Source organism: Aphelocoma coerulescens, chromosome 28, assembly GCF_041296385.1.
Source record: "Aphelocoma coerulescens isolate FSJ_1873_10779 chromosome 28, UR_Acoe_1.0, whole genome shotgun sequence".
Lineage (NCBI taxonomy): Eukaryota > Metazoa > Chordata > Aves > Passeriformes > Corvidae > Aphelocoma > Aphelocoma coerulescens.
The window spans coordinates 2,304,932-2,329,654 of record NC_091041.1 but is presented as its reverse complement, the minus strand read 5'-3'; the positions used below and the strand labels follow the sequence as shown (position 1 = coordinate 2,329,654).

At 59.7% G+C, this 24,723-nt stretch overlaps 1 protein-coding gene across 2 annotated transcripts; it reads right to left on the bottom strand.

The window, feature by feature from the left end:
* Window positions 1-905: 905 nt before the first annotated feature.
* ONECUT3 (one cut homeobox 3) lies at window positions 906-22,840 on the bottom strand. 2 transcript variants are annotated; one of them, XM_068997119.1, is made up of 3 exons: window positions 22,815-22,840; window positions 21,705-22,618; window positions 906-1,198 (listed from the first exon to the last, which is right to left on the bottom strand). In XM_068997119.1, the coding sequence occupies exons 2-3, from the start codon at window positions 22,603-22,605 to the stop codon at window positions 906-908; spliced, it is 1,194 nt and encodes a 397-aa protein (XP_068853220.1). In that variant the 5' UTR covers window positions 22,606-22,618; window positions 22,815-22,840. The 2 variants fall into 2 exon arrangements, with proteins under 2 accessions (XP_068853220.1, XP_068853219.1); XM_068997118.1 differs by lacking the exon at window positions 22,815-22,840 and having other exon boundaries at window positions 21,705-22,734.
* Window positions 22,841-24,723: the final 1,883 nt, after the last annotated feature.

The following is a 24,723-nucleotide window of genomic DNA, read 5'->3' as shown; positions in this document are numbered from 1 at the left end:
GGCAGGAGGGGACTCCTTCGCCGTGGAGCTTCTCCGGGAGGGATCTGGGGCCGGGGTGCTCTCGTGGGTCGAGGGCTGTGAGTGCGTGAGGGGCCTGGGGTGTGGGTGCTCCTGGGAGGGTCCCGGGGGGATCAGAGGAAGGTGCCCATAGAGGATACGAGGGCTGCAGGAATGTCCTCAGCCAGGTTTCCAAAACCCTCAAGGGACAGAAGTGCCACGGGGAGATGGCACAGAGGGTCTGGCTGCCTTGGGGAAGCCACTGCACCTCAGCAGGGGAAAACCTGCAGCAATCACAGCCCTGGCAGCAGCCCGGGAGGCCTCCAGGCACACCAGGAGCACTTTCCCTGCTCAGCCCGCTTTGAACCGTGGCAGGTTTGGCCCTGGTCCAGCGGGGTTGTGCCAGAACCCAGCCCATGACAGCGCTCCTTGTGTCACCCCCACCTTTACCCCTCCCCTGTGGGAGCTGTAAGGATGGCTGTGACAGAGATCAAGGTTGGGTGAGAGGTCAGGATGGGCCCCTCTCCCCCAAAACCTTCGTGGGCAGGTGAAGACAAGGCTCGGTGATCCCCAGGGACCAGGGATGCTTCCTTCCAAACAGAGCCTCTCTCCCTCCCTCCATCCCACGCCACCCCTTGCTCCACAAGGGTTTCCTCTGAGCCCTTCTGGAGACGGAGCTGGTCACAAACCCTGTCCCTGCTCCACGAGCTGGCAGGATGTGGCAGCACAAGGTGGCAGCAGGAGGTGGCCCGAGGCCCATGCCCATGGGTGACACCCGGCTGAGGGTTTGGGAGGCTGATGGACCCACCCCAAAAGCACCCACCCCGGTCAGGCCATGCGTGTGAGTCTGGGGTTGGCTTTGTCATGAGGGGGGACATCCAGGAAGGGGCAGGGAGGGCTGGGGGACATCATGCTTTGGAGAAAGTGCTTGTAGACGACGAGGGGACCCCGGGGTTGGCGCCTGGCTCCTCCTGCCAGCGGTTCATGCACCGCCGGCGGGCGTTCATGAAGAAGTTGCTGACGGTGTTGAGCTCCAGGCCCAGCTGCTGGGAGATGGTCATCTGCATCTCCTTGGACGGGCGCTTGTTCTCCTTGAAGATGGCGATCAGGGTGCGGCGCTGCAGGTCCGTGAAGACCAGGCGCTGCTTCTTGGGCTGCAGGCTCCGGTCCTTCTGCTGCTCCTGCTCCTTGCGTTTGCAAGCTGGAGACGTTCAAAAGAGAGAACAGGGCTGTTAACTGGGGCTCCCCACCCTGGCCCGCGTGCAGGCTGCCTGGCTGCCTCCCGAAATCCAGGCCCTTCCCTCCAGGAAACTTGCTGGCTCGTGTCCCACCTCTCCCTCCTCTTCCTCCCTGTGTGCCTGAGCTCCTGCTGAGATGGGACAGTGGCCTCTTGTGACACCAGTGTGACAAAAGCCATGGGGAAGGCCAGGAGAAGTGTCAGCATCTGCAGCTGACCCTGGGACTAGAGACTGAGGAAAGCCCTGGACTGCTCTGCTCACAGAGACTGGCTACCGGGATCCATCCCCAAATCCATCGGCCTCCCTCGGCACGGCCTCACTCGCCTCCTCATCACCTCTGTGGGTCTCCCTGGAGGACTCAGGGACCTGGTGTCTCTTGGCCACCCCAAGCTGCCAGCTCGGAAGTGCAGGGAAGAGCCGGGGACAGGGACATTATGGAAAGGTCACTCTGCAGCCTCCACATCCCACAGCACCAGCTTGGAAGGACCGACCATGGATGCACCTGCTCTGGGAAGGGGTTTTCCTGCCTGAGTCACAGGAAATTCTGTCTCCCCTGTGTGCCTTTGCTACCAGATCCTCAGGCACATTTGTCAGCATCGAATTAAAAGCCTTCCCTACAGGTTTGGCCCAAGCCAAAGGTCAGCACAGAGGGGATGTCATGTGGGGAAGGACAGCGAGAGCCAGGAAAGCCCCCCTGACCCCACCCCACTACATGAGGGCAGAGGGGGGAATGAGTTAAGTAAAGAAATAAATGAATTTTAATTGTGGGGATATCAAGCACACTGTTGGTGGAAGAGGTAGGGCAAGGGGACCTTTGCTATGGTGTTTTCCTAGAAAACTACAGAATGGTGCAGGTGCCCCATCCAGTTCCTGCTCAAAGCAGGGCCGGCCCTGAAGCTGTCGAGGTTTGATGTGGGTGCTCACGGACTTGGCTCCTCAGGACTCAACCAGACACGGAACTGCAGGAACCTGTGATGCCACAGGCAAGGCAGGGCATGGATCTGACCCTACACGGCTGGGAACAAAGCATTTCCTCCCAGGAAGCTCCGAAAAGAGTGAGCAAACCGTGGGCCAGGGGAAGTCCTGCTCTTGCCCGGGGCAGCAGCAGTTTTCAGCCTTTGGGATTTCTCGGTTCAGATCTTCTGGAGGATTTTGCAGGGAGGGCACAGGTCCCTTGAGACATTCACTGTCTGGGTGGAAGATTTCAGCTGGCTTCTCTCAGGCCTGGAGGGGTCAAAGCAAGTTCCATGCTCTGAGCACAGAGCCTGGAGGGGCTGGAGGCCAAGGCAGAAACGCTGCAGGGATGGGGCAGCACAGGGCAGGTATTCCCCGTGGGCTGAACACCTTCCTGCTCTCCCAACACACCTCCACAGCCCAAGGGGCGGCCGTGTGCAGCCTAGGAGGAGTGGGAGGGTGTTTGGAGTCATTTCTTTCTCACTAGAACACAAGCCAGCTCCTCGTCCTGTAGTTCCTCAGCTGGCCGCCCCTACAAGCCCTCTCCACATCACCTCGAACTGAGAGAGAAGGATGATGTCCACCCCTTCCACCCAGAGCTGGGCAAATCTGCAGCTCAGTGGAGCAGACAGTTTATCCAGCAGATTTAGCTCTGTGTCCCAGCTGCTGGGCTCGCTCCTGGCCCTGTCCCCACGTGGTGCTGGAAGCCACCAGTTCTGCTCCCACTGGGGTAGGGGACGGGAGGCACCAAGCTGGACACAACCAACCACTCTCTGTCCAAATCACCCGCCCCTGGTACAGCCAGTGGAGAATCTTCCCCTCCCCTTCTCCCCCCCGGGCAGGTTTGGCTGCAAAGGGACACTCTGAGTGATGCCAGGGGACCCTGTCCCAGGGGTACCTTACTCAAACAGCCAGCAGAGAATGTGGAAACCTACCCTATGACCATCAGATGCTTGCAAAAAGAACAAACAAAAAAAGCCTTTATAGAAAATTTGACTTTTTTTTCCCCAGACATGAATTTAAAAAAAAAAGACCCTCCCCAAACTTCCCCCCCAAGCCAAACAATGAACAGAAAAATTCCCCCCACACTTGTGCCCCTCACCCACCCTCCCCACACCCTCCCGGCACTCGTGGCACACTCAGCTCCTCCTGTGTCCATGGTGGGCTCCTCACACTCCATCCACAGGGCTTTTGCTCTGTAGGATGGCACTTGGAATGTCCCCCACATCCCCACGGGACCTGTGGATGTGACCCAGCTGTCACCCCGGCAATCCATCTTGTCCTCTTGCTCTCCTGCCTGCTGGCACCCATTCCCACCCCAGTGCTGGGCCGCCAGCCCGAGATTCAGCCTTTCAGCTTTCCAGCCTCACATTCCAACCCCCATCCCATTTTTAGGAGGGATTGTTACAACCCAGGCTCCCATAACAACCCCGAGCTCCGAGGCAAACACAAACCATCAGGGCCTTGCTGGTGAAACTGGGCTCCTGCAGCAAAACCGGTGCCATTGCTCAGGCACAGGTGACATCCCCCTCCCCACCCCTGAGCCCCCTGGTATTTTGGGTTATTTTTGGCCTGCTCTGCCGCCGGCGGCCGCATCCCACATTTCCTGTGCTCGTTTGTTTATTTATTAATTTCCCTTTCTGCTGACGCAGCCCAACACCCCTCTCCCCCAGCTCAATCTAATTACAGCTCCGCACAGCAGCGATCGATGGGGACGCTGCTCAGATCTATTTACGGCAGCCATCAACCCCTCAACGGAGGATCTTTTTCCCATTCCCCATCCCCTGGGCGCTGCTTTCCCAGGCAGGCTGGCGGTGGCCGTCCCCATGTCCCCGCAGGCAGCCAGGGACGAGGGGCAGCCAGGGGCACGGCTCTGACTCCCACCCAGATCAGCCATGGGTGAGGTGTTTTCTTTGTGCTTCAAAATCCCTTTTTCCCCCAAGTCCTAAGATCCAAACAACCCAACCTTGGCTTAATGTTGTTTTTCCATCATGTCCTTCCCGGCTCTCTGGGCTCAGCTGTGGTTGGTGGGGATGGGGACATTTCCAGCCCTGCCTCTGCAGGATTTATTCCTGGGCTCGTCCTGCTCCTCCTGTGGCACAGAGGACCCTGGCAGTACCAGGACCAACCATGGCAGAGATGGATTGAGGTCTCCCATGGCTGGGGGATGCTCTGTTGGCCAATAATGGGTTGGGCTCACCCACAATGGGGGTTTCCTCCTCCCTCCACCTCTCCCCAGCTCATTTCACACCCTCCAAACCCAACCAAGGAGCCCAGAAGTCACAAGGAGGGGAGGCCAGACGCAGTGGGACGGGGTGACAGCACGGATCCTGCCACACGCCAGGCACACAATCCAAACAATCCCATCCCTAAGGCAGCTCTGACCTGGCTGTGGGAAAACCGCAGGGAGCAAAGACAAGGAGGAACCTCGGGCAGGGAAAGCAGGAGGAAAGAGCTCCAGAAGCAGAGGCGTCCCACCCTCCTCCCCCGAGGACTCTGCCGAGGGTTTCTGCCTCCCGGGAGCCTCATGTCAGAGGGAGCGCGTTTTCCTTGACTTAACCTTGACAGCTCCGAGCGAAACATCTCCCAAATCATTTCAGAGGGGACATAATAGAGACAATCAAATGGCTGCTGCTCAGGAGCTGTGATTATGCCTCGCAGCGTGAACCCCGCTAAGCATTTAACTAATACCTGATGGCTTTGCAGGCTTCCGCAGCCTGCCAGTCCCTGCTTGCTCTATTACACCCGCAAACCTCTGTTTTTCGGCCCCAGCGTGCTCTCCCTCTCCATTCACTTGCAATACAACCTGTAATTTTCTGCCCACTTTGCTTAAGTGCTGGTGATTTGTTGAAATCACAAAAGACAGCCAGGGGCTTTCAGAGCCGGTGCGCTGGCTGTAAGCAAGGTTAGGGGAGAAAAAAAACCTCACAAAAACCACCAGTTTCTCTCTTTTTCTCCTTGTCAAATCATCTCCCAGGGGTGGAAGGGGGACCGAGGAGCATTTATGGGCTCAGAGGGAGGTGGAGGAAGGGATGGAGAGGGGGAACCTGGATGTGGTTGGCCAGGTTGGGAGAGGTTTCACCTGGGGCAAAGGTGGGATGAGCTGATGCCACTGCTGGGCACCGGGTGGGAAATGGGCCTGAGCAAAGCTGCCTTCTCTCCATGCCTTCAAGACGGGTCCAGCCCCTGGACTGCCTCAGTTTCCTCCTCTCCTTGAAGGGGCAGAGGGATCTGAAAGGAGAGTGTAGCCAGGTGGGGTTCGGTCTCTTCTCCCAAATAACAAATGATAGGAGGAAATGACCTCAAGTTGCACCAGAGAAGGTTTAGATTGGATATTAAGGAAAATTTCTTCATGGGAAAGGTTGCCCAGCCCTGGCATAGGGTGCCCAGGGAAATGGTGGAGTCACCATCCCCGGAAGTGTTCAAAAAACCTGCGGATGTGGCACCTGGGGGCCTGTTTTAGTGGGGAACATGGGAGTGGTGCTGTGTTGATGGTTGGACTTGATCTAAGAGGTCTTTTCCAGCCTTAACAATTCCATGGTTCTGTGATGTCACTCCCCTTCCCAGAGAAGGGGGCTGGGTGTTACTGGTTCAGCCCCCACCCTGCTGTTCTGGAAGGTTCTGGGAGCTCCAGCTCCCAGCAAATGGGGTGAGCCCAGTGCCTCACAAAGGGTCGGAGTGAACCTCAGGGCATCTGCTCCCCCAGAGCTGGAGCAGAGCCTGGAGCAGACATCAGGGAGCTTTATCTCCAAACCAGAACCCCTTTGGTGCACAGTGCTGGGGTGCTGGGGCAGCTCTGAGAGCTTGGTTTCACTTCTCTTTGCACTGTAGGAAAAGAGCCCAACGAAATTTGTCACAAGCAGAAATTCAGATTTTCTCCAGCTGGGAGGACACGATGCTGACAGGACAGGCAGAGCAGTACAGAACAAAGGAAAAGCGCTCAAAAAAACAAACTTCAACTTTCTTTTTGCCTTTCTTTTTTTTTTTTTTTTTTTTTTGCTGAAACCCCATTTGGTTCCAAACACAGACGAACACACAGATGTGAGGTCAACCACAGAATGACCTGAGCAGAGCCTGCCCTGCAGTGCCCATTCCTGGGATCCCCCTGTTTTCAGCAGCACATGATAAAAAAAACCACCTTCTGGGCTCCAAAACTTGGGAATTTTGGGTGCCATGGTCCCAACAGCATCTGAGCCACTCTGCAGTGAAAAAAAAGAGCTCAGAGGCCGTTCAGAGTCCGAGAGAGGCGGTCAGGAGCTGCGATGCCTCTGCAGAGCCTCCCAGCCCGGCTGGGTAGGAATGGCACGGCCCAGCCCTAGCTGCCAGCCCCACACGTGTCCCCGTGCCACGTGTCCCCGCCTCGGTGGGGCCAGGCTTCCCCGCTGCTGTCCCTGGCAGCCCGGGGAGGACGAGGAGAGCCCCTGGTCATTGGTATGCAGCCAGCGCTGCAGGGGGAGCCGCTTCCCCGAGCCCAGCAAATTAAATCTTCCTCTGAACGCTGCAAACGAGGAGATGAGATGAGACGAGATGAGATGAGATGAGACGAGATGAGATGAGGCAAAGCGCTGCCGCCTGCACTTCCCTTCGCTTCCCTGCCCTTCCCACGCCGAGGGTTTCGGTGGCTCATCGCAGGGAGCAGCTCTGATCCACCCGGACGGGGCTGCGAGGCTCTGCCAGCCGCCCACACCGACCACCCCACACATTGCCCACAGCCCCGGGGCTCCCAGGGGTTGGCACCTGGAGGGACAGGAGGGGAGAGGAAAGCACAAGCCTTCCGTCCTCCTTCCCGAGATGGGGGGGGTCCCGTCTCTTTCCAATTTGGGATCACCAGAGCCGCCCCAACACGCAGAAGAGCCCTCAGGACACCTCATTTCCTCTCCTGCACTTCTCAAGCTTGGCCTGTTCTTCCACGGGCAGCATTTTCAGCTTTCGCAGCACTGAAGCAGACGAGTTTGTCTGGTCTGAGGGCGGCTGAAGGGATACAAAGGAGCTGTGGCTGCTGCAGCTGTGCTTGGCTCCATCCCTCCACATTTGCCCTGCTTTTATTCTTGTCCTTTCCAGGTGAGCTGTTCTGGCACCAAACCCCTCTCAGGGACACCGAAATGGTTTCACATGACTTAAAGAGGTGAGTTTGTTGTTAAAAGCATGTCCTTTCTGCGGGGGTTTCATTTTCCACTTGCTTTTCCAGCCACCTTTGTAAAGGCAGACCCGGTGCCCCGCCGGGCCCTCCCCATCACCCAGGGGAGCCGGGATCAGCTCATGGCTCTGCTGGGAAGTCGCTTCCCCCCATTCGTCCTATTTCCTCCCTTTCCAGGCCTTTCGTTGGACCAGGATCTGCTGCTTTCATTGTTCCAGTGGAGCCCACGGCCATCGGGAGCTGCTGCCGGGGACCGGCCCAGCTGCTGGTGTGAGGCAGGGCCGGACACGGGAGCCCTGGGAGTGCTCGAGGCTGCTCCGCTCTCCTCACTCCTCTCTCCGAGTCAGCACCACTTAACGTGACGGGAGCAAATTGGTGCTAATGAAGTGCCGGAGTCAGGCAGCAGCCGGCAGCGCCCGGAGGGATGGCAGTGCGGAGGGGATGAGGTGGGGGTGCGGCTGGAAAACCTCCATCCCCTGAAATAAGTTTTCCTTGGAATCAGTGGGACTTACTTGGGCTCAGCGTTGGCGCAAAAGACCCAGCTACGGAATCTGGGGGGGGGGGGGGGAAGGGGAGTTTGGGGTTTGATTTGTGTCACAGCTTCAGGGGAGGCTGGTGTTGGGTCAGACATTAGGGAAAGGTTCTTCCCCCCGAGGCTGCTGGGCACTGCCCAGGCTCCCCAGGGAATGGTCCCGGCCCCGAGGCTGCCAGAGCTGCAGGAGCGTTTGGACAGCGCTCTCAGGGATGCCCAGGGTGGGGTTGTTGGGGTGTCTGTGCAGGGGCAGGGGCTGCACTGATGATCCCTGAGGGTCCCTTCCAGCTCAGGATATTCCAGGATTCTGCCATTCTGTGAGAACGAGGTAATGCTGGACAAGGAGCCTTGTCCCGGGGTGGCATCCCTGTGACACTCGTGGCATTGCCTGCCCTCTGTCCTCGCCCCTTCACGCAGGAAAGCAGCAGCAAGGATCTCCCTTCGGCATCAGGGATTCCCACCAGCCTGTCCCTGCCTCCAGCTGCTCCTGGACCTGGAACTCTGAGCAGGGACAATGAACAAATTCAGCGTCAATGACACATCTTTCATCGGAGCGTGTGTTAGTCCTGAGCTGGTCTCAGCAGAGGTGGTGTCCGGGAGGGCCCAGAGCCATCATCAGCCACAGAATGTGTGCTGGAGAGAGGGAAAAGGCAGTGGGGGGAAAAAACCCGAGAGTTTCCTGCATTTCCTGATTAAATTTGGTCCCGGGTGTGAGATGGGAAGGTCCCTTGGGGCTTGGCCGAGTCACTTCTCAGTGGGCTGCTGGATTTCTTCCTCTGCGGTGCAGGGAAAACCAGGGCAGTCTGTAATCCTCAGGGTGGGGTGTCCAAGGATTGTGTCTCCAGGACGCTCTGAAGGTGGGCAGGATGGTCTGCACAGGGACATTGGCTGCTCCGGGTTATCCCTGAGCTCCAGCAGGAAGGAGATCCAGACTGGAGCCCTTCCAAGGTGTGAGGCCCCTCTCCAGGAGGCCCCCAGGCTCTCCAGGCAGTTCGCAGCCCTCTATCAGCCCATGTCACAGCCCGGCTCTGATGTGACCCCAAATCCCAGGTGTTCCCACCCAGCACAGAGCCAGGACGGCTGGCAGGTGCCCAGCCCGACCTCCACACAGCAAGCAGGGCCCTGAGCACAGCCTGGGGGATGAACTCAGGGAGAGCAGCCCTGGGGAGAAGGACTTGGGGGTGTTGGTGGGTGAGAGGCCCAACCTGCCCCGGCCATGGGCACTGAGCCCAGAAACCCCCCCTGTGCTGGGCTGAGCCCCCAGCGTGGGCAGCAGGGGAGGGGGGATTCTGCCCCTCTGCCCCGCTCAGCTGAGACCCCACCTGCAGAGCTGCCCCAGCCCTGGGGAACAACAGCAGGAGCACGTGGAGCTGCTGGAGCCACTCCAGAGGAGGCCACGGAGATGCCCCAAGGGCTGGAGCCCCTCTGCTCTGGAGCCAGGCTGGGAGAGCTGGGGGTGCTCACCTGGAGAGGAGAAGGCTCCAGGGAGAGCTCAGAGCCCCTTGCAGGGCCTAAAGGGGCTCCAGCAGAGCTGCAGAGGGACTGGGGACAAGGCATGGAGGGACAGGACCCAGGGAATGGCTTCCCAGTGCCAGAGGGCAGGGCTGGATGGGAGATTGGGAATCAGGAATTGTTCCCTGGGAGGGTGGGCAGGCCCTGGCACAGGGTGCCCAGAGCAGCTGGGGCTGCCCCTGGATCCCTGGCAGTGTCCAAGGCCAGGCTGGACATTGGGGCTTGGAGCAGCCTGGGACAGTGGGAGGTGTCCCTGCCCATGGCAGGGGTGGCACTGGGTGGGCTTTAAGGTCCCTCCAACCCAAACCGCTCTGGAATTTTGTGGGGACAAAACCGCATTCTGCTGCCCGGTGTGGCCCCTCAGGTGTGTTCCCCTCACCACTCCGGCCCAGGGTGATGCCGGCTCCTCCCGGGCTGAGGGTGAGGGGGGGTCCCAGCCCGCCCCCCCCGCCATTTCGGAGCGTTGGTCCTGCCCGACCCCCCCCCGCCGCCGGGAATGGTTTGTTCCGCCCCCCGCAGCCACGTTGGGCCGTCCCCGCCGCGCTGGCGCCCCCCTGCGGATGGCCGGGCGCCCTCCCCCCCGGGGCGGTGCAGTGGTACAGCCCGCCACGCCCCCCCGCTGCCCAATGGACCGACCCTTCCCCCCCTCACGCTCAGCGCGATGGGCCGGTCCGGCCGCTCCGCGCACACGGGACGGAGCGGTCCACTCGCGTCCCGGGGGGGAGGACGGCGGGGCAAGGAAGCTCTGTCATTGCCCCAGCACTGCCCATCACTGCCCAGCACTGCCCATCATTGCCCCAGTGCTCCATCGCTGCCCCATCTCTGCCCCATCGCTGCCCCAGCACTGCCCCAGCACTGCCCATCATTGCCCATCACTGCCCATCATTGCCCCAGTGCTCCATCATTGCCCATCGCTGCCCCATCACTGCCCATTGCTGCCCCAACACTGCCCCAGCACTGCCCATCATTGCCCATCACTGCCCATCATTGCCCCAGTGCTCCATCACTGCCCATTGCTGCCCCAACACTGCCCCAGCACTGCCCATTGCTGCCCCATCACTGCCCATTGCTGCCCCAGTGCCCCATCACTGCCCATCGCTGCCCATCATTATCCCATCAGTGCCCATCCCTGCCCCATCCCTGCCCCACAGCTGCTCCAGTCACCCTCCACCGTGTCCCACCACTGTCCCATCACTGCCCAGCGCCTCCCCATCCCAACCCCACAACTGCTCCACGCATATGGGGAGGGGGGCAGGAAAACCACCCCAAAACCCCCACCCAGGCACCACCCCTGTGCCCCCGGGGTGTCCCCGGCCGTCCTCCCACGCTCGTGGGCCGCTGTGGCGTGGCCGGCGCTAAGCCAGTGACTCTTAATACACCGGCCCGGCGTTATTAGTTCAGCTCCCAAGGCATTTCCCGCAGTAATTGCACTGATCTGCCCGGGATTATGCGCTGCCACTGTAACGATGGATGATGTTTTAATTTGAGCTGGGCATCTCCGGGGAGGGCAGGGCAGGACCGAGACCCCCTGAGCGCTGGGGAGGGCGCAGAGCCCTTTCAAAGTCCCGGTGTGGGGTGAAGGGGCTGCTTAGGGGTGTTTTAGGGTGAGGGGCAGCCAGAACTGGACACCGCTGGTCCATCAAGCTGGTCCTGGCTGGGAGCTGAGCCAGCTCTACAACAGGGACACCAGTGATCCTCGCTGGATGGGGTTCAGCTTGCCCTGCGTGGCGGGGAAGGGCTCTTCCCAATTCCCAAATCGCTGCTGAAGGCTGAATGACCAGTTCGTGCCCTCGGGGAGCTGCTCCCGGCCCCATCCTGCCGGGAGGGAACCCCACGGGAGAAAGGGCTTTTGCCTCCTTCCCTCCAAAGACAGCAGAGAAACTCCCTCCTCAACGTTACCTTTAAAAATGACCCCCACCCCGCGCTGTTCCTTCTGGTAAAGCAGCAATTAATCACGGCAAGGATGGGATAGATTTGTAATCAGCTCCCCCCTCCCACCGCCCCCATTTCGCAGCCCTGGGTGTTTTTCCTGCCCCCCGCCCCATTCCGTGTGGGGATGGGGCCAGCGCAGCCCATTGATCCTGCCCGGTCGATTTTATTGAAACTCCCACGAGTGGCTTTAACTGCGTGTTGGATATTGCTGGCACATCACTTTGATGGCGACGTGACCGGCGGGAGCTCGCGGGCAGGTTTGCAGGGAGGGCTGCGGGAAGGGGGGATTCACCCCGGAGGAGCTGCCCTATTCCCTGCCCTATTCCCTGCCCTATTCCCCGCCCTATTCCCCGGGAGGGAGCTGCCCGTCCCCAGGGCTTCCCCCCAAAGGTGGGACGGTGGGATGTGACAGCACAGCTCAGGGAAGGGGCTTAGGAGAGGTTAAAGAGAATGGTTTCTCTTGGAAAGTGGCTGGGAAAGGGGTTGGGGGGTAAAATGGGAGAGGGAAAGGGGGAAAAGGGAAAAAGAGAGAATGAGGCAAGAGGAATGAGAATGAAGTGAAGGAAGAGAGAGAGAAGGAAGAAGAGGAAAAGGAGGAGGAGATGCAGAAGAAGAAAGAAAAGCGGGAAGAAAAATAAATAAGAAAAAAGATAAAAGAAAAGAGAAACATAAGGAAAAGAAAAAGAGAAAGATAGGAAAAGGGGAAAGAAAAAGGAAAAGGAAAAAGGGAAATAAATGAAAAGGGGAAAGGAAAGAAAGGAGGGGGGAGGAGAAAAAGAAAAGGTAAAGAAAAAAAGCAAAAAGGTAAAAGGAGCAGAAAACAAGGAGGAGGAAGAGCAAAGGGAGGCGAGGAGGGAGCGAGAGCACCCACCGGGTGCCACAGCTCTGCCCAAGCCCAACGCCAGCAGCCCCTTTGTTCCCCACCTTCCGTCCCCCTTTCCAATCCTGCCTCTTTTCTCCCGCTCTGGCACAACAGGAGACGCTCCCGGGGGCTCTGCCAGGTGACAGTGACACTGCCAGGGGCTCTGCCAGGTGACAGTGACACTGCCAGGGGCTGCCCCCTCCCACCAGCAGCACCCCCGGGGTACCCGGGCTGGGCTCCGGGAGCACCGGAATGAATCCATCACCCAGAGGAAGCACAAACCCTCCACAGACCCTGAAAAAGTGCTGGGGTACAAGGCTGAGGGGGGCATCTGAACGCCCCCAATGCCCTAAATGTCCCCTCAAGGTCCCTTTTCCAGGGGGGTTATGGACCCCCCAAGGATGAAGAACCTGGCTCACCTCCAGGTACCCACAGTGGGGCAACCACCGTGCCACAGTGACAAAAACCAGAGCAAATAAACAATCTGGGTTTTTCTTGGAGGTTTTGGAGGCAGAGGAATCACCAATTTGGGGTTGAAAAGGTTTTGGGGAGATGCTTTCAGATTTTCTGCAGGAAAAGTGAGCCAGTTTGGAATCAGCTTTTCTCAAAGAAATGCCCTGATTTTGATGATTTATTTTTCAATTTCTGTTCTTTCTGGCTGCCCGTGTGTGTGGGCAAGTGAGCGAGTGGCCTTGGGTGGTCCAGCAGGAATCCAGTAGAGGAGCTCCCTTGGGAATACCAGGGTAGGGATTCACTGCCTTCTGCTTGAGAAATGTCACCAAAATCCTGCAGTTTGGCCCCAAAAAGAGAGTTAACATCAGGCATTGATCCAGGGGATCCATTTCCAGAGGCCTTGGGGTGACTCCGAAGCCTGGCAGGGCAGTGTCAGCATCCCACCTCCCCCTGCGAGCTGGGGGGGAGATGGGGAAGGGACCCCCCATTCTGGGAAGGCTTTGGAAGCCTTGGCATCATTGAGCATCCCATTCCAGCCAAACTGGGCCAGGTGCTGCTCCATCCACAGAGGAAAACCCAGTGGGATCCATCCCCCATCCCGAGCTGGAATTTATCTGGGGGACACCACGTCAGGGCAAACAAGGAAAATGGGGGAAAATGCAGAGTAGGGCCAGATCTGTGGGAAAATTGCAGGGATGGGATGCTGCCACTGCATTCCCCGGCCCTGTGCCGGGGTCTGCGCTGCTCCGCAGTGGGAGCAGCTTCCCCGGAGCCGCTGAGATCTCTGTCAGCCCCTGATGCTATCGCCCGTCAGCAGCTCCCGGTGCATTTGCAATTTTATCCCTAATGGAGAGACTTCGCTCATTACCTGCTCGTTATCGGCCGGGAGGAGCGTGACTCCCACGGAGGGGCCTTATCTCCCGGCTGAAAGGCTCCGTGGCATCCCCGAGTTCCTCGGATTTGATAACCCGGCGCTGCCAGAGCTCTGCCCCACGCTGCCAAAGCCCCCCCATCCCCACTGCTTCCCGGGGAAACTGAGGCACGAGGGGGTTGTGGATGCTCGGCCTCTCAGTCCGTGGCCACGTCACAGCTGGTGTCGCTTCCACGTGGTGGCACTTGGTGTGGGGAGGCTTTGGGACATTTCCCAGTGGCCCAAGCCAACCTTGCCATGGCCCTTGGCTTCCCCAGACTGGGGCTGGGCACCGCTGTGGGCACTCCCTGGGGACACCAGCACCTTTGAGGATCGCTGTGGCCCGAGGTGTTTGCCCTGCTGTTGGTCCATTTGGGGGTTTTAGAGGGTCCCTGACAGCCAAGCCTGATGCGTTGGGTTGCCAGCAGTGCCCTCAGAGCTGTGCCACACTCCGAGCGCCCTCAGCGCACCCAGCCCTGCAAGCCCCAGTGTTTAGGGCTCCCTGGATTCATTCCTACAGCAGGAGACCTCTGTTCTCCTCCAGCCTCGATGGGAGACCAGCAGCTCCCCTTGCTCCTCGTCCTGCTGAGCCCTGAGCTCAGCACAGCGGACTTGGTACCCCTGGCCATGGCAGCAGCAGCAGAAAAAGCTGCAATTTGCTCTTCCCTCTTTTTTTTTTTTTTTGTCCAGATGTTGGGATTTTCCTCCCTTCTCCGCAAGCAAGGGGAATACAGCCAGTCCCAGCCTCCCCACAGCAGCCCCTGCTTTCCCCTCCTGCTCCACACAGAGATTTTTCATCTCCTCCTCCGAGGCTGGGCAGAGCTGAGCCACCCTGAGTCTGCCAGGGGTGATAAGGTTTCCCAGATCCCAAAGTGAAGACGAGCAATACAAGGAACACGAGCAACCTGCAGCCCTGCCCACCTCAGCCCACCGTCCCTGCATCCCACCCGTGCGGGGCTGTGGGCAAAGCGTTGACTTCACCACCCGTGAAACACCTCGAACCCCAACTTCTCCAGCCATAAACCACCCTGAACCCCATGGAATCCCTCTTGAATCACTTCTGAACCTCCTCGCCTTGCACTACAGAAAGCACCAGTGTTTAGAGCAGTGGTGCAGGTCCCTAATGGAATATATAAATATATATAAATATGCTAAGATTGAGTTATTAAGGTCATTCTTGAAATCTTACCCATGCCCATACAAACATCTCTCAAATTTATTATCGGGTCTTTATTTTTCAAATACCCTGGTCCCTCCTTCCAGCACCAGAGAATCCACGCCACCTTTTTCCTTCGCTATTTTTTAACAACCCCAAATGTTTTAAAAATCCATTTCTCCCGTCCAAGACCGACTTGGTTTACGTCCTGCTGGATGCAGAGATCACCCTGTATCATTCGAGGTATTAACGAGATTTTTGAATTTCCATTAAATCAGCAAATTTTGCCGCTCGATGGCCCCGGTCCTGCACGGAGCCAGGATTAAACACACTCGGCTGCCAAAAGCTGCTGCTCGCCAGCACCTCCCCGCCCCAGCGCCGCCCTGCATCACTCCCATCGCTTCTGGATGAGGATGGATGGGCTGGAGGGGAAAATTTTGGCCTCCAACTTTCCCATTTGGGCCAGTTGGCTGGCCCCAACCTCTCTGCGCTGCCCTTGGTGCTGTGCAGGAGTAGGGCCACGGCCAAGTGCACATCTCAGCTGGATCAGACCATATCCCAGGTTGATGGGACACATCCCGGGTTGATGGCACACCTCCTGGGTTAATGGGACTCATCCTGGGTTCCTTTAAGCCTCAGCTTCATGCTAAGCTACAGGAATTTGGACATCTCAGCTCAAATCCAGAAAAGAACCCACGGCCAGAGCCATGCGGGGAATGTGGATATGGGGTGAGGGCAGATCAAAGCTGCCCAATGCCTCCGTTCCTGCTCAGGGTGCCGGCCTCCCTCTGCCTGAACCTTCCCAGGAAACCTCAGGGAACCTCAGGAGACTCTTCCTCCCCAGGCAGCGAAGTGCTGGGGCTGGGGGGTGACGGCTCCAGCTCTGTCCCAGCCGGGGAGGCAGCAATTCCCGCAGGGAATGCGGCCCTTCCTAAGGCAGCAGCGTCCTAAATTGCACCCCAAGGTCTGGAGCAGGAGCACAGTTGGATTTCCACACCCCCACCGAGCTGCCAAGCCTCAGTTCATTCAAACCAGGCTCTGATGGAGTTTATTTCATTTTAAATCTTATTTTTGTGTTTGTGTTTCCAGTCAACCATCACCACCCTGCTCCAAGCCTGCCACGGGCTCACACCAGGAGCCCCCTGTGCCAGGAGGTTTCTGCGGGGATTTGTGTTCCCTTTACACCCAGGTGATGCCCAGGGCAAGGCAGGACATTCCCAAGGCAGGAAAACAGGAGCCTGGGCCCTGCCTCTGGTCTTCTCCTGCCTTCACCATCCCTCTTCCTCCTCTGCTCTTTTGGCACCAAGGAAGCTGGGCAGAAAATGAAGTGATGGGAGCACAGAGCTTCTTCCTCAGCTCCTCAGTGGGGCACGGATGCCCTCCCAGAGCCACAGGCTCCCCGGCCCTGCAGCTGCCTCTGAGCAGAATGAGAAAATATTGGATTTGTTTTGTGAAGGGAAGAAAAAAAAAAAAAAAAATCCAATATTCTGTCTGCGATCCCAGACTCCGTGCCTGGTTATGGCAGGAAAATGCTGTAAATCTCCTCTTTCCCCACCAGCTGGGAGAGAAAAACCCCTTTTCTTTTAATATTCTTATTTTTCTCCTGGTCTAAGCCCCATCATTTTGCAGTCAGCTCTGCAATCTCTTTGTTGACCAGGGCTTAAACCTGCTCTCCCGGCTCCCCCGACCCCGGGAAGTCGCCTCGCACACCCTTCCCAGCAGCTCCCAGGCAGCGGCAATGAGATTTTAATAGATGTATTTTCAAATTAGTTCTGGGCCTTTCAAGACTTATCAGTTAAATGAGGTTTTTCAAATTGATTCAAAGGTCACTCCGAGAGTTTTCTCTTCTCTGTTATCTCTCCCTTATGGTTTCAGTGGCGATTGACAGGACAAGGAAAAAAATTATCACCCCCGTGTTGTACACCCAGAAAAAGATAAACCCAACAAAAACCCACCCAAAATGTGAACCCAAAAAAAAAAAAAAGAAAAAAGGAGGCAGCAAGAAAAGCCCCAGGTGCGGCCCCCGGGGCTGGGCCGATGTGCAGAGCCCGTGGGGGATTTGGGGAGCAGCGTTCGGGGGAGCAGAACCCCGCGGGCGCGGGTGGGTGGGAGCCGGCACCCCGCGGAGAGGGGAGGTTATTTCCTGCGGGGTGGGGGGAAGGAACCCCATTTAATGTTTAACCTGCGGGAGGTTTATTGGCCCCTTCTGACGCGCAGATCGGGAGCAAACAGAAAAACAGCCGCGGGCGGAGCGAGGCGGCCCCGCCGCGCTGATAAGGCGGCGGCGCGGTGCGGGGCGCGGTGCGGGGCGCGGGTGCGGAGCACGGAGGGGTGCGGGGAGGCGCGGGACGTGGGGTTCAGGCAGTGAGAGACACGAGGAGGTGCGGGACACGGTGCAGGGTGCGGAGCGGGCACGCCGGCGGTGGCTGCTCCGTGCGGGCGGCTCCGCACCGGCGGAGGAAGTCGCCTCTTATTCATGGGATCCCAGAACGGGTTGGATCGGAAGGGATCTTAAAGCTCATCTCGTTCCAACTCTATTAACGCGCTAAAAAAAAGTATAGCAAGATAAAATAGTAATTTAAGGGGAAAAAATCAAGAAATTCAAGTTTTTTAAAAAAATATAATCCAAACCAAAATTAAAACCCACACTTTTTTTTCTTCTTCTTCTTCCCAACGGGGACAAAGCTTTGCCACCTTTCCCGAATCTTTCTCGGAGTCCCGGCGTGGGCAGCCCTCCCGGGTCGGGAGAAGCCGCTGGGAGCCGGGACCCCCAAACTCTCGTTTTCGCCCATTTTACGGCGACAAAACCCATTCGCTCCCGGTCCTGCAAAGCTCCCGCGGCTGCGGCGCCTTTTCCCCTTCGCCTGCGGCCACGCGCGGATCGAAAGCAGCGAAACCGTCCGCGGTTTTCCGCCGCTCTCCCGGGCCGGAGCCGGGCCGGGGTCGGGGCCCGGGGCCGGGATCGCCCGGAGCTGCCCCGGTGCCCGGTGGCCGCGGGCCGGGAGAAGCCGTCGTTGGGCCAAAGTCGTTTGAAAGAGGCTGAAATTAAAACAAAACTCGTGAAAAAAAATTAAATATATATCTATATTTCCCGAGGTTTTATTCAGCGCCATCTTGTTCCTTTTTCTAGCAAGTCTGGGTATTAGTTCGCGGTATTAATTAGTGACATTAATTATTGGTGTTGTCAAAGCTCTCGGGCATTAGTTTCGGCCCAGCCCCGCGGTCGTGTTCGCAGTTTTGGGGTGGTTTTGGGGTTTGTGTTGAATAACGACGGTTTGTGCTGCGGAGGAGATATGTTCGGGGAAGGAATTCACTGAAGGAGAGGAAGAATTAAAAAAGAAAGGAGAAGAAAGGAAGAAAGAAAAAGAAAGGAAAAAAGAAAAAGAAAGGAAAAATGGAAGGCAAAAAGAAGGAAGGAAAAATTAAGAGGAAAGAAAGAGAAAGAAAGAAAGAAAGAAAGAAAGAAAGAAAGAAAGAAAGAAAGAGAAAGAAAGAAAGAAAGAAAGAAAGAAAGAAAGAAAGAAAGAAAGAAAGAAAGAAAGAAAGAAAGAAAGAAAGAAAGAGAAAGAAAGAAAGAAAGAAAGAAAGAAAGAAAGAAAGAAAGAAAGAAAGAAAGAAAGAAAGAAAGAAAGAAAGAAAGAGAAAGAAAGAAAAAGAAAAACCAAACGAAACGAACAAAACCAATTTAAAACAAAAAAATTAAAATGGAGAACGAAAAAACGGGGGTGGGGGGTGAAGGGTGGAAGTGCTGACGGAAAAATAAAAAGGTGGGAGAAGGAAAAGGGGAAGCGAATGTAAAAGCGGGAGGAACTGCCCGGCTCCGAGGGCTGCCCAGGCCAGCCGTACCCCACCCGCGGGGTGAATTCCACGCACAGCCGCGGGGAAAACCACGGGAGGAGGGATCCCCCGAACGCCCCTTCGAGTAAGGGATGGAAGAAGACGGCGAGCGGGGAGCGCCTTGTCGAGAAAGGGACACAGCGGTGTTGTCGTCCTCCCGAAAAATATTCACGAGCGAATTTCCTGGTCCTGAGCGCCGGAATAAATCCGTGGCGGGGAAGGGGTTCCCATGTCGGGGGCGCTGGGATGGGAGCGCACCCACGGCCACGCGAGGTTGGAGGGCACCCAGGGACACGCGGGGTGGGAAGGCACCCACTGCCCTCCGCGGACACGCGGGGGTGGAAGCGCAGGAACGCGCCCGATTCCTCATCATCCCACGGGGAAGAAGCCGATGCCTTTTCCTCCCCCAGGGCACGAGGGTCCGGGGTTTAGCGGGTGGGGGTGTCAGACCCGTGCGGGGACCCCCAAAAGTGCCACGGTGGGAGCTCTCCGACACCCACGAGCCCTCGCAGGCCTCGTGGGGTGGTCACGAAGTTTGTGGAGATGAATCTGGAGCGGGCCCGGGGGTCTGCGGCCGCGACTGGGAGTCGCAGAGATGAATGGCCCGGGGGGACGGGCTGGGCACCGCCAGCTGCTGCCCAGATGTTTCTCCGTGGGACCCCTCCTCTTTTGTGGAGCCCCTTGGGGCGAGCGGGGCCGGAGGGAGCCCGGGGCGGCGGGAGCTGCAGCCCCCTCGTCTCCCAGCTGAATAATTAATGGTTCATCTGCGGAGGGGCGGCGGGATGGGGGGAACTGGGGTGGAAAGAGGAGAAAAGCGGCGGGTGCCATTTCTAGGGGCCCGGCGTGGTCATCGATCCGCGGCTCACTGACTCGGACTAATCCATCAGATGGTCTCCTACGGCCGGGCGGCCCCGGACCGGGACCGGGACCAGGACCAGGACCAGGCCGGGTTCAAAAATAGGAACAAAAAAAAAGGAATAGGAATAAGAATAGGACCGGGACCAGAACCAGGACCAAGACCAGGAATAGAATCAGAAATAGGAATAGGAATAGAACCAGGACCAGGACGAGGAATAGGACCAGAAAGAGAAATAGGAATAGAACCAGGACAGGACCAGGAATAGGATCAGAACCAGTACCAGTCCTTGCCCCGGCCGTGCCCCACGTAGAACACTTTTTTCCTTTTACCGGGAAGGAAAAATTCCGCTCGCTTCCCAGGTCCCTTCCCTGCTTGCGGGGGGCGAAGGTTGCAATCATCCGGACCCCTCCGGGCCCCCAGCGCGGGGCAGCCGGAAAGAACGAGCGGAGTCAACCCGAGGCCTCGGGCTGGGCCGGGCTGGGGATTCACCTGCATCGATCGGGGGGCTCGGGTCCGGCTCCCCCCAGCGCGACCCCTTCCCCCAGACGCCGCTGCTCGGGGCAGCCGGGCCGGGGCCGAGCCCGAGGGGCTGGGACGGACCCCACGGCCGAGTTCGGGTGGGCGAGAGGGTGGCAGGAGCGAAACGAAAGCGGGACCCAGCAGGGATCGGGGCCGGGAACAAAGCGGCAGGACCGGGGGGGCAGCTCGGCCGAGCCCCTCCGCGAGCGGCGTGGGGCGGCCCGGGCCCGCGTGGGGAGCGAGGTGCGGATCCACGGGCGGATTCGTGACCGGAGGTTGGGTTGGTGGTTGATGGGGTTTTTTTTTTCCTGTTTTCACAGAGAGCAAATGAGCAAACCCCGTTTCCCCGGAAATCTGGGGGGTTAATTCCCGTAAATAATGGGGACATGGCGGCCCTGGCGCCGGGGAAAGCGGCGCCGGGGAAGAAAAATCATTTTGGGGAGAATAAACCTCCCACGGCGGCGAGAGGAGCAAAGAGGTGATAGCAGGGACAGGGACCCTCCGAGCCGGTTCAGGGACAAGGAACCCTGACCCGGGCCGGGGACAAGGACCTCTCGAGGCAGTCCGAGAACAGGGTTCCCCCCGAGCTTCCCCCAGCTGCGGCCGCCTTTTTATCATCACCATCACGGTTAATTTTAATTATTATTGCTATTATTATTTTTGAATTATTAATTATTATTTCTGGCGAGCCAGAAGCCCAAGCCCGCTGCTCAATTAGCCCCAACAACGGGGGCATTAAACGGCCGATCGCGGCAGTGTTTAAATCTTTATTTACCAGAACCTTGTAAAGCCAGGAACAATTTGCATTCTATTAACTGCTTTTCAATAGGGCATCGACTGGAACTAAAAGATGCCACTACCCTGCCCTAATTAAAGAGCAACTGAATTACACTAAATACATATGAACGCTGCTCTTCCCCATAAATAACGGCGGGTCCTCGTCGCTGGCTTTGTCCGTCCCCACGGGGAGCTCGGATTTCTTAAAAAATAAATTAAAAATCACTAACGCGTGTTTTCTCCGCCACGGCTCGGCCCCGCGGAGCCAAGAGCTCCGGTCGTTTCCGGGGGGAGCGGCTCTGTGCCGGGGCTGGCGGGGAGCCCCAGGCACGTCCCCGCTCGCCGCTGTCCCCCCTGTCCTACCCTCCGGCCCTTTTCCCCGTGACCCCCGCCCACCCTCGGCACAGAAACCCGCGTTTCTCCCGGAAAGCCTCGGCCCAGCGCCGGCCCGAGACCTCGGGGAATGGCGCTGCGGGACCTCAACCCAGCTGGGAACCGGAGACACGGGGCAGGCGGGTCGCGTTCCTTCTGCCGAGGGCAGCCGGTGCCTGGAGGGAGCGGAGCGCGGCCCCGGTCCCGCAGCCCCGGCGGGATGGCCCGGAGATTCCCCTGAGCGCGGCCCCGGTACCGAGCGGGGGCGGCCGAACCGACCGCGGAGGAGTTCCAGGATATCCCAGCGCCAAGGGGCCCGTTCGGCGGCACCGAGAGGGAAATCCCCGAGGCAGGCGGACGTGCGGCGGCGAGAGGCGGGCACCTCTCGGCTCCCTCCACCCTCGATCCCGCGTCTCTCGCGGGCAGCAGCAGGCCCAGGGAGGCGGGAGGTCGCCTTAGGTGTAACTCACCTTTAATCTAAATCCCTTCCCTTTGGTCTTAAGGTTACAAACCGGGTCGGTAACACTCGCCCGAGCTCGGCCCCAGTTGGCAACCCCGGAACCCCCGAGGGTTCCCACGCGTGTTCGCAGCACCCGCTGACCCACCCGCCCGGAGGTGCGGGGCGGGCGGCCCGAGCCGTGCCGTGCCGTGTCCTACCTGCCAGTCTGAGCGCCGACATCCTCTGAAATTCCGGCTCCTGCAACCATTTCCACATCCTGCGGAAAGTCTCCCGGCCGGACTTGAGCTTACTCCAGGGCTTGGGGTTCCTCAGCAGGTCCGAGAGGGTCCCCTGGGAGCGGCACAAGATCCTCTGTGCGAAGATGGCCTGCGGGATGCTGTACCGCTTCAGCTCGGCCGTGATCCGCTGGGCCACCTCCTTGGTGTTGATCTCCTCCACCTGCCCGGAGCCGCCGGGCTGGGAGCCGGGGCCGGGCGCCGGGCGCTCCCGCTCGCCCAGCAGCGAGGCGCCGGGCTGGCCGTGCGGGTGGCCGTGCGGGTGCATCCCGTTGAGCGGCGGCATCATGGCCGAGCTGGGCGCCGCCAGCCCCCGCGCCAGGTGCTCCTCGCCCCGGGACAGCATCGCGGCGTGCGAGTCGAAGCCGTTGGGCGAGAGCATCTTCTCGTTGGGCAAGTGGCCGGCGGGGCCGTAGGGGGCCAGCGGCTGCTGGGCGTTGTGGAGGCTACCCAGCCCGTTGGGCAGCGGCGACAGGGGCTGCCCCATGGCCGGCATGTCCTTGGGGTAGTGGCTGTAGAGGTTGCCCATGGAGGCCAAGCTCCGCTCGTCGCGCATGAGGGTGAAGCTGCCGCTGACGTTGCCGGCCAGGCGCTGGTGCGGGTGGTGGTGGTGGTGGTGGTGGTGCGGGTGGTGGAACTTCTCCGAGACGGTGGAGATGGGCGGCAGGTGCTGCAGGGGAGTCAGCGTGGTGTAGGTGCTGCTCAGGCTCATGCCGGAGGGCGACTCGCAGGACATGCTCATGGCGGGGTGCAGCGGGGCTCCCAGGCTGTGCTCGCCGCGGTAGTCGCCCCCCTCCAGGATGGAGGCCATGCCCGAGACCATGGCAGGCCGGCCGTGCGGCACCAGGTTGCGGTGCGAGCTCTGCCGCCCGTGCGCGGGGCTCAGCAGCTCGGCGGGCTGCGAGTGCGGGACGCCGTGCAGGCTGCCCAGGTTCTCCATCGCCAGCTCCATGGTGGCCGCCGGGCTCTGCCGCTGCCTCGCCCGCTCGCTCGCTGCCTTCCTCCCCCACCCCCCCGCCGCCGCCGCCGCCGCCGCCTCCTCCTCCTCCTCCACCGCCGCCCCCCCTCCCCGCGCCGGCTGCCCGGATTAATTCAGACTCCGCGCCCGGGGATCGATGTCCGCGCCCCGCGGTCAGGCCGGCATGGTGCGCCCGCCGCCCGCCCTGCCGGGCGCGGGGCTCGGGGCGCGGGGCCGTGCGCGGGGCTGTGCGCGGGGCGCGGGGCTCGGTGCGGGGCGGCTGCGGAGCCTCGGCCGCCGGCTCCCGGCAGCCTCGCTCTGGCCCGCGGCGTGACGTCAGCGCCGCCCCGCCCCGCCCCCCCGCCGGACCGAGCCCCCCCCCCCCCCGCACCTCTCCCGGTGCCGCCGGGGGCGGGGGCGGGACGGGCGCGGGGAGCGCGGGGTCGCGCCGCGCCCTCGCCCGGAGCCCCGCCGGGGTCACCTTCCCCCCGCGCCGCGGTGACACCGCCGCCCCGGGGTGATCCCTTGCCACCGGGATGACCCTCCCCGCACCGGCTGTCACGCCCGCCCCGCCGCACCCGGTACCCAGCTCGCGTCCGGAAGCGCTGCAGGTGGCGAGTGCCCACCTGCGCCCCCGCACATCTGGCTGAGCCCAGCCCCCTCCCCGTGCACACATCTGGCTGTGCCAGCCGCCCCTGGATGTGCCTCTCCCCCCTTCCGCCGCTGCCTGCCCCGTTCTCCACCCCGTGCCGCTCCCAAGGGCCCGGCTGTCCCTGCCTACACCAAGTATCCTGTTCCCGCAGCCCCGGGTTTCCCCACGCGTGTGCCCCCATCACCACCTTTCCCCTGCCCCTGGGCTGGCACTGCCTCGGGAAGGGGGAGGTCGCCTTGGCACGGGGAGGGGAGCTGACAGGGACACTCTCGGGGCGACACACGGTGCTGCAGGGCCCTGACAGCAGCGGTGGAGGAGGAAAAAAAGGAAGAAAGGAAGGAAGGAAAGAAGGAAAGAAGGAAAGGGAAAGGGTAAATTGAAATGGAAAATGGAAAACGCAAAGGGAAAATGGAAAATGGAAAGGAGAAATGGAGAATGGAAAGGGAAAGGGGAAACGGAAAGGGAAAGGGGAAAGGAGGGTGAGGAAGATGGAATGAAGAGACAACGTGAGCCGGTTTTAGGCCACCGGAGGGGCTGGTGCTCGGTGTCCTTCCAGACAGGTTTTCAGCTGCCCCTGGCCCCGTTTCCCCGAGCTGGGCTCCCCGCGCAATTCTGGCCTTTCCCGGCCGTGTCTGCTCATCCAGGTCGGCACGTGCCGGTTTCCCAAGCTTTATTGAACAAACCGAAAAAATAAAAATAAAATCCATAGCTTCCTGCGGGTGAGGCCCGCCAGCCTCGCGTGGGCTGCTCAGTTCCCGGCCACTGCCGGGCTCCGGGCGGCTTCCACAGCCGAGGGACGTCCCGGAGGACCTGGGAGCTCCGGTGCGGTGTAGCAGCAGGGCCCGGCCCTTCCGGGGCTGTTCGTGGGGACTCACCCGGCACCCGGCTGCTCAGGGAGTAATTCCGCCAGATGTCACATCCCGTCCAAATTCAGTGCTTTTAACACAAGCCATCTCAAGCCGCCCCATCTCGCCTCACCCCATCCCAACCATCCGTTCCGTCCATCCCATCCCATCCATCCCACAGTATTCTATCCCACCTGACACCCTCTCCGGGAAGTCAATTAAGGGCCCAGTTCATTAAAATAAAGCCCCGCAAATTCCCGGGACGTGAGAGCAAGGGCAGATGATGAACCAAGGCCGGGGGGTCTCCACTCAGCCCCTTTTCTGCCCCTTACACCGCGATCCAGCCCCTGGAGCCGGCACGGGCCGAGCCGAGCCGGGATCTGGAAGGACTCCGGCCCTCCCTTGGTCTCCCCCTCGGTTTATCCCTGCCAGGAGAGCCCGCGGGCCGTGAGCAGGACCCCCAAAACGGAGGCAACCACAGTCCGA

Excerpts from the sequence above, each read along its gene's own strand:
- ONECUT3 (XM_068997118.1), bottom strand. The coding sequence starts at position 22,734 with ATGGAGCTGGCGATGGAGAACCTGGGCAGCCTGCACGGCGTCCCGCAC. Across the intron at positions 1,199-21,704 it reads GTCGGCGCTCAGACTGGCAG|CTTGCAAACGCAAGGAGCAG; the intron begins GTAGGACACGGC and ends GAACGTCTCCAG.